This window comes from Corylus avellana, chromosome ca7 (genome assembly GCF_901000735.1).
Source record: "Corylus avellana chromosome ca7, CavTom2PMs-1.0".
NCBI lineage: Eukaryota > Viridiplantae > Streptophyta > Magnoliopsida > Fagales > Betulaceae > Corylus > Corylus avellana.
In genome coordinates this window covers 14,290,704-14,299,738 of record NC_081547.1, presented here as the reverse complement: position 1 = coordinate 14,299,738, position 9,035 = coordinate 14,290,704, and the positions used below count along the sequence as shown (strand labels likewise).

General features: G+C 35.7%; 1 protein-coding gene across 2 annotated transcripts in view; it reads left to right on the top strand.

Annotated features, from left to right (window-relative positions):
- Positions 1–8,284, top strand: part of LOC132186332 (cycloartenol synthase) — a 59,700-nt gene extending 51,416 nt beyond the window's left edge. The window contains exons 16-19 of one of the 2 annotated variants that reach the window (XM_059600248.1): positions 6,362–6,442; positions 7,197–7,280; positions 7,749–7,893; positions 7,984–8,284. In XM_059600248.1, the coding sequence (XP_059456231.1) occupies positions 6,362–6,442; positions 7,197–7,280; positions 7,749–7,862 (279 nt within the window). In that variant the 3' untranslated portion in view covers positions 7,863–7,893; positions 7,984–8,284. Of the gene's footprint in view, positions 1–6,336; positions 6,443–7,196; positions 7,281–7,748; positions 7,894–7,983 lie in introns of those variants that run through there. The other variant, XR_009440741.1, reaches the window with a different exon arrangement.
- Positions 8,285–9,035: the final 751 nt, after the last annotated feature.

Sequence of the window (9,035 nt, the reverse complement as noted above, 5' to 3'; positions counted from 1 at the left end):
CACGTTGTTGTCATTAAGGGTGTAGTATACATTTAAGCACTTTCTCATTTCCATACCCAAGTGATGTAGGACGTCACAATCACCCCCACTTAGGACCCAGCGTCCTCGCTAGCGACTCTCATGGGATTAGCCAATTCTTGGCGTCCGTCCCAGCGAGTGCCCACTAGCGACCTTCATGGGCTTGTGCACGCTCCCCTCATCTCAGGCTGGGCAATGGCTTTGATACTATTTTGTAACACTCCACCTCAATAACACACAATATTGTCCGCTTTTGGCTCCTCCAAACCAGACTTCCCAGGAGGTCACCTATCTTGGTACTACTCCAGCAGAAGCACGCTTAATTGCGGAGTTCTGATGGGATCATAACCATCACGGCTTTAAAACGCATTGTCATTATGGGTGTAATATACATTTAAGCACATCCCCATCTCCATATCTAGGCAATGTGGGACGTCACAGTAGCAAAGGCACCAATATTGAAATCATAAATAGTTATGACTAGGGCTTCAATCTAGCTCTAAGTAAAATATAAACTACATAACAAAAGTGGAAGAGAAGAAAAACCCAAACTCTTCTTGATCTAACCTTCAGTTCCTTTCTAGAGCTTGTGTCTCTTTCTCCACACTTTTTCCTAGAAGCTAAGAGGTCTATTTACAGTCCTTAAGAGAGTCCTAAAAGCCCTAGTAATCCTAGGAAATTCGGAGATTTAAGTCCTAAAACCCAACTCCAAATCGAAATAGGATTCGTCCAGAATTGCGTTCCTATATTGCAGGGTGATTTTGGCATAGCGGCAGTCCGATTTAGGAAAATACTACTTCACAATGATTTGTAGCATTTTGAGTTAGCTTTCCAATGCCACTTGAATCACCTTAATCGAATATTTGAGCTGAAAGTTATGGTCAAAATTTTGAGATATATGCAGAATCCAAATTTGAATCCAATCCGATTTTGACTTCAATTTGAGAAATTCCGATTTAATCTTTTCCTTTATTTGATTAAACTTAACCACATCATATAGGTCATCTATTATGATTGATTAAGCTTAACCATATCTTCTAGGTCTTCCCAATTTGCCCTTTAAGCTTGGAACGTTTCCGGAAACGCTTTCTTTTCTTCCATGACCTATAAAACAAAGAAAATACAAAAAGAAAATAAAATTGCACAATCTAACAAAACTAAGGATTTAACAAATATAAATTAAGGGGCTAAAATACATATATTTTAGCACTTATTACACCCCCAAACTTACATATTGCTAGTCCCTTACGAAACTAGAACAAAATGAAAAACAAAAAGATAAATCCTTCTTTCGTGAGATGTACGATTGCATTTAGCATATACAACAAGCCTTTTAAACCTCTAGGCATTCCCTAGGAAGTGTGAAGTCTCGTGAAGGTTTTCCATAAATGTTACCCACAAATATTATGCACAGTTCATGTTATCCAAAAATTAAGGTATCACTCAAAACCATGATTCTCATTCATTAGCAAGCTTAAAAAAATAAACTCCATCTTCACAATGAGTTGAAATTTTAAAATTTAATAATTTACAAAAGACATGCTAAGGCATCACAAGTTTAAAACAGTGTAAAGTGAACTAGCACATAAATATGAAGCTTCCAATTATTTTCAATGTGCAATGTCTCAATATCTCAAAGTTCACTGAAATTCCTATTATAATGAACAACACTGGCATATTTTTCTTTTCTTTTTTCTTTTTTTTCTTTTTTTCTTTTTCTTCGTCAGCTTGTGCAATGTTTGGTTCCTTTAAGCTTCTAATTGACCCATGTAACGAGTGTTAAGTCAATGACTCCAAAACCAGATGGTTTTAGGGCATTAGGTGTAGAAACACCCCTAGGACTTACTAACTCGAGTAAAAAAGGCTATGAAACCAAACTAACCATGACATTAACCAAATCAAAATTCTTCATCTTTTGACGTGGACACTCAATGCTTTGAGGCAAGAGGTCCAGTTACTTAGTAAAAAGCTTATCAATGATCATATATATATATATATATATATATATATTCTCTTTTTATCACATATATAAATGCCAAAGTATCCATCTAATAAATCATCCAATTTCACCCAAGACATAGAAACACACACATCAGACTTCATGTCATACCCCACAAATTATGTGCTAATGTACTTGTGTAAGATTAGATCAAACATGTGAATTTTCAACTGTCCTAAGCAAGTAATCAAACTGAAAAACTCAACTATCAGATCATGTGTTCAAAATTTTAAGCTCACCAATGAAATCAAATCACAATTTTTAAGATATTATGCATTTTTTTTTTCTTTTCACAAACATCAAAAATAAAAATACAATAAAACTGGGACATTTTTTTTTTCTTTTCACAAAAAATAAAAATAAAAATAAAATGAAACTAGGACAAAGTGTGTGTAAAGTGTCTCCCATACCCCCAAACTTAAATTACACATTGTCCCCAATGTGTCTATAACATGGAAAGAATTTATCGGGATATGGATAAAATTGTCTGGAATAGCATGGCTCATAACACACCCCCAAACTTAAACTGAAGCACACTTGTCCCTGCAAAATAAAACACTAAACAAATAAAAAGGAAACAAAAATAAGACTAAAGACAAAAATAAATTGAAAAACAAATAGAAAAATAATAGGATAAACTATGGGGTGCGTCCCATGAGCGCTAAGTTTAACATCTTCAGCCAAACTGTACAGCAGTTTCAGTATTACTAGATGGTGGTGCGCTCAATCGCACTGCCGCATAGTAGCTCAAAGTTGTTAAAAAAAACAGAGAAAAATTAAAACCACAAAAATAAAAAATAATAAAAACTAACAGACTTTAAAAACAGAAACATAAAACAAAAGGCAAAATAAAAGCAAAGAGAAAACAAAAACAAAAAAAATAATAATACAAATGAAAAATAAAAGCAAAATTGAAATTAGCAGCTTCAGTACTGCTGTCTGGCTGTGCGCTCGAACAAACAAACAAACACGTTTTCACACAATGTATAATGGGTGGTTCCAAATCGTGAAACCATGCCAGCAATTAATTAACTCCTGTGTAGTTAGAACTCCTCTATCTGAATTACATTTATCTTTGTCTTGGGACTTTGATCCACAAGCTACTCCTTGTTCAGGCATGCACAAGGACATGAAACCAAAATAATCAAGTAATCAACTGTAAGGAAAGTGCATGGAACTGAGTCTGATCAATTTCTATGGAGAGTATTATCATATTATCTGTAAAGAAATAAAAACACTGATAGATTTCAGATAGACTACTGTTCTAAACGGGAAAGCAAAATTATGACTAGAAGCCCGATGTTGATGAAGGCAGCAGAAGGAAGAACACCAATAAAGAAACTTGCAACTATAATTCACTCTTGATAAGTAAATTGTAGGTACGATTCATGAAATCCAAAAAAAATCTCTTAAAAAAAGGTAGAATTAAAATGTTCCTGGACAAATATGAATGTTGGCTGCAAGATGATCGCCAATGATTGTCTGATGGAATGAAGAACCTTGATTGAAAACTTGAGGTCTAGAAGTAATTACGCTGTACTATTATGCCAAGTAATGGGAAATAATTCAAGAGTGAGCAGAAAACAGATATTCTGAAATATATACTCTAATTTCATCTAACTGTAATCGACTCTAAGCAGATAATGTCCACCCATTGCATTGGTTAGGATGTAGAGACCTCTAGAACTAGAGAGAAATCTAATTAGCAACCCATACTTTAATGCAAGATGTGGTCAATAATTACCACTTCTTTCACTCATTGTTTCTCCATATCCATCCCACCAAAGAATATAATGGAACTGCAAGAATGATCATATGCCTTGGGCTCCATTGTATCAGATCCCTCTCGCTAGGATGTATCTTGATAGAATACAACCACTCAAAGAATGCGAGAACTAACTCTGTCTCCCAATCCTGGACTGGTTGCATAAAAAGGACATTCCACTCAATAACCCCATCATTTCATTGAAAGTTATTAGCCACCCATGCATCTTTGTGTCTAGCCATAGCGAATAAGGTCGGAAAGCCATGCTTCAACGGTCTATCATCACACCAAGGATAATGCCAAAACCTTACGTTAGCTCCAACCCCCACCTCAAACTGAACAAAATTGGAAAACATGTCCCACCCCCTTCTAATATGTTTCCACACAGCCACTCCATATGTCCCCATAGCCTCCTTCGAACCCCACCCACCCCTCAAATTCTCATATTTTCCTGTGATTACTAGTTTCCATAAGGCCTCACTCTCCACAGCATACCGCCTCAACCACTTCCCCAATAAAGCTTTACTATATTGAAGCAACTTCAGAACACCTAGCCCTGCCGTTTGTATCGGCCTGCAAATCTGCTTCCAATTTACTAATTGGAGCTTTACCTCGTCCCCCATGCCACCCCAGAGGAAATCCCTTTGGAGTTTCTTGAGTTTATTAGCCACTCCCACTGGAATAGGAAATAAAGATAAGTAAAATAGCTGAAGATTAGACAATGTACTTTTAAGTAGAGTTAAACATCCCCCCTTTGACAAATACAGTTTCTTCCAACCAGCCAACTGATGCTCCATTTGCTCAATAACTCCATTCCATAAACGTGTCCTTATCCAATGCACCCAGTGGCAAACCCAAATACTTCGCAAGCAAAGTGGCAACTTGACACCCAAGATTATTAGCCAAATCGTCGACATTTTCCATCACTCCGATAGCAACAAGTTCGGATTTATTATATATTTTGTACCCAAAGCCTGCTAGTCAGTAGTTGGGTATAGGGGGTTGGTAAACTTGGAATACATGACTGGACTGACCATGATTTATTATATATTTTGCATATAAGGATTTTCCTTTTTTAGTTTTTAGGGTTTTCATACCCAAGGCCTCTATTCCCTTTTAGACCTCTCAATCTCACAATCATAGTGACAGAAATGGCTGCCAAAAACAATATCAAAGATTGTACCAACAAACCTGGATCTGCCACGCAAGTCCTGTATTTTTTTTTCTTCTCTCAACCATCCTTGCCAATCTCCAACACCCACAGCAACAACAATAACAACAAACCCCCTTCTCCTTCTCCTCCAAGACCCTCACATTGTCCATGCTTGAAGAACTTCTACTCTTTTGACCAGAACCAAAACAGCTCACTCTCAGGGCCTCATTTCCTTTGACAAAATGTTGTCGATCGCACACAAGGGAAGCTTCTCCCAGCCAAAGGAGCTTGGTGACAAGATGGTGGATGAGGTCTGGGAGGAGATCATGGGTGGGATTGTGAATCAAAGGCAGACAGGTATAGGGGAAGCCTGCTAGTAGTACCCAAAGCCCAATTTTTTGGTTAACTACAAAACCCTTTGATGTGTGTGGATCAAATCACAACTCCCCCGTAATTAAGGATTGGAGGGTTAGGTCACAGGCTCAATCTTGTATGGATTTTGCGAGTACAATTCATATAAATAGAGAAAAATTCTTTTATAATGTTTCATAGAAGTATTGATTGAAGTGGTGATTCAGAACTGATATATCAATTAGATAAGCTACTTAACTTTAACTGGGACATCCAGGTTAATTTGAGTCGGCATTATAAAAGTTGACCAGTTCTTACCATTATTCTGCTGTCCTTTGAAAGCTTATTTGATGTTTATTTGCTTATTCCCCTAAAGAGAGCCAATCAGATGCTTTGTTCCAACCCTCTTTGTATTGCTGACACAGCAATTTATAGGAAATCTAAGGGATTGATTGCATCGAACTCTATTAGTCTCACATTTATTTAACAGTATGCAGTCACAATCTTTTGTTTAAAGGCATAATGGAGTTTGAGAGATAAAGTTGGAGTTCCCAGGTTGAGCTTATTGATGCCAAGTCACCAATATGCAAAGAGTGTAGAGGAAGTGGCTGTTTCAAATTATAGTTTATTAATCGAATAAGTGGAACTCATTTTCAATGAAGGATACCGAGCATGAAATGACTGTGTGCTTATCAGATCGCCCTCTTAACTTCTCTAAGAAGCACTGGAAACAAATAAAACAATGATGCATTTCGGTTTTTCAATTTCTTTGAAATATAGAAAGCCTATTCAAAACTCTCTTGCTTTCTTGTATGCTTCTTGATTATTCGAAACACAAGGCAAAAGAAAGTGAATTCTTAAAATTTTATCCCAAAAGTCTGGTTTTATAATGTTGATTAAACAATGAACAGAGATGGTTGACCAAATTGATAGAATTATTGTTTTCTAGAATCAAATTGAGTGACTTCCGAACAATCACTCAGCTAACAAAACAGTGAAAGACTGGCACTATATTTAGTACTTATACACTGCTGTAACTCCTATATGCAGACCATCTTAATCTCTTCTTCAACAGGTCTATACCAATCTCAAAGACAATAGGCCACATATAGTCAATACTGGATGGGCTATGTTGGCCCTCATTGATGCCGGACAGGTACATCTGGAGATCAATCATCTTCTCCCCCCCACCTTCCTGTTTTTCAATGTGGTGCAAATCAAATCATTACAATGGATTTAGCATTTGGTGGCTACTCTGTTCAAACTTGTATTGTGAATCTCTTATATAAATGTGTGTGTGTCTATATATATATATATATCGAAGAATGCTTGACTCCCAATTGAACTAATGCCATGGGAAATTTGGAAATGTTTCAAATATTCATTCACTCCATGTGAATTCTTTGATTTTGATGTAAGCATTTCTGTTATTTTACCAAATTGTCTTGCATAAAAAAAAAAAAATCATCCATCACCATGCTTCTCAGTTTAAAATCTAAAGCAACCATAGATTCTGCTTGACTGCATTGCCAGTTTTCTTAAATAAAAAATGGCGAAACAACAAATCAAGCCAGCTTTATTTTCTTTTGTTCTTTGTTTGTTTTCCATCGGAGATCTGTTGCATGTAGAAGGGAGCCTCATTCCTTTTTCTTCTCAAATATAAATGACGGAATAAGTTTGGATAGTTCTTGCATCTCAGAAGTGGATAAAATATAGTTGAGCTGGGTTTGCCAATCAAAAGAGCTACTGGTTAAAGAAGTGTTTGGGGTGTATGACAAGTATGGTGGCATGAAATGAGTTGCTAATCCACTGTGCTTAACTTTGGTGCTTTTCTGTAAAACTCTATCTACTTCTGTATCTTGTTTCAAGCCTGAATATTTGTATTTGATCTTTTCCCCTCTTTTTGAAAGGCTGAGAGAGATCCAACCCCGTTGCACCGTGCAGCAAGAATACTAATAAATTCTCAAATGGAGAATGGCGATTTTCCTCAAGAGGTAAACCTACACATTCTTTTTTCTGTTTTTCACTTTTTTTTATTTCCATCAAAGAGTTCCATATATTTATTAATGTGCATTATCTGAGAAAAGACAGTAACAGGCCAACAGTCCATTTATATGGCTCTAAAAGTGCACTTCCGATTAGGTAAATTGGATGAAGAAGCACAATGCACCAAGAGAAACACATGTGAAAAATAGAAAATATTGTTAGCATATTGTTACTGAGGATTGTTGGACGGCTGAAATGGAGACATAATTGTTTTAGATATCTGGGTATCAGTAGACTTCATAACATAGCTTAATTGTAGTCACTTGTCTTGTTTGCCTCACGTATTTAGACCACAGAGCATATAATCGTTTAGAAACCATGTTTCACTGGAATATGGCTAAGAAAGTTTTCTACCTATAACATATATATATATATATATATATATATATATATAATTTGTACATTTTGTCATACAGGAGATTATGGGAGTTTTCAACAAGAATTGTATGATCAGCTATTCTGCATACCGAAACATTTTTCCTATCTGGGCCCTAGGAGAATATCGTTGTCAAGTATTGAAGGCTGTCTGAACGATGTCATTCTTACTATTGCTTTCAATGGGTATTTTTCTAAATCCTGTGTGTTTGTGGCTATTATTGGTCAAACTGTTTCTTGTTTGATATCTAATGAATATTATGTTACTTTCTTCAGGTTTTCTTCAAGGCACAACCGTTTGAGTTTCTATGTTGCCTATGCACCCTAATCCTTCTATGTGAACAAGATCCAGGAGTATTTTGATAGCAGGGCCTGATACCAATGTTGCTTAAACCACCAATTTTCTTTAACTACCATATGCTGCTTGCTGGAAGGGAACACAAAAGGTCTAGTACCAAGCTTTCAAGGGCATGCCTTGTATCCTTTAGACTCTTTGGCATTTATCCTTTTCATTGCCTTTTCACCAAGTATGGTAACTTCAAATATTGATCAATATGGTTTATACTCGTTAAGAATATTACAGCGCCAGTAAAGAGTAAATTGCGATAAAAAAATATTTTTTAAAAAAATAAATAATAATAAAAAAAATAAAAGAAGAAGAAGAGTTAAATTGCAATGTTCTTAGTCATTGAAAATAAAATAAAAAAGTATGCATCTTAGAGAGTAATTTTTTTTTTTTTTTTTTTTTGAATTTTTTTTTTAGTGGGCAAAATCAACCATCTCTGGTGATCCTCGTGACTTTATTTAATCAGTATCAATATCCCCCAAAAAACTTGGAAGACACCACCATCAAAGTACTACTTTTGCCGTTTTCTAGTCGCAGTCTTTAACGAACTTGTTTGTCATTGCTGTAAAAAGAACACCCAACCAAATACTCTGCTGGTCATTCATAATAAAAATAATTAGGAGAAGATACGCATTTCGGCCATTGTTAGAATATCTAGGATATTCGCTATATTAGGCCTTTATTATAATTTCTTGTAGTTCTATTCTCTTATTTAGTTTACGGTTTTTTGTTCATAACACACTTACTTCTATATAAATCGAGACCATTGTAATACATTTAACATACTTCAATAGTAATAGTAAAGATGTAACCCTCTCTTTCTCTCTAATTCTGCTCTCTCTTTCACTTAATATATTCTATTATATATTTCTGCATGGTATTAGAATCACTTTTATATATGGCCTTCAATAAACGTCAAATTATTAAGCCGGCGGGTTTCAAGCCAAGCCAGTCAAATTAACAACCAAGTCCACTGGATTTA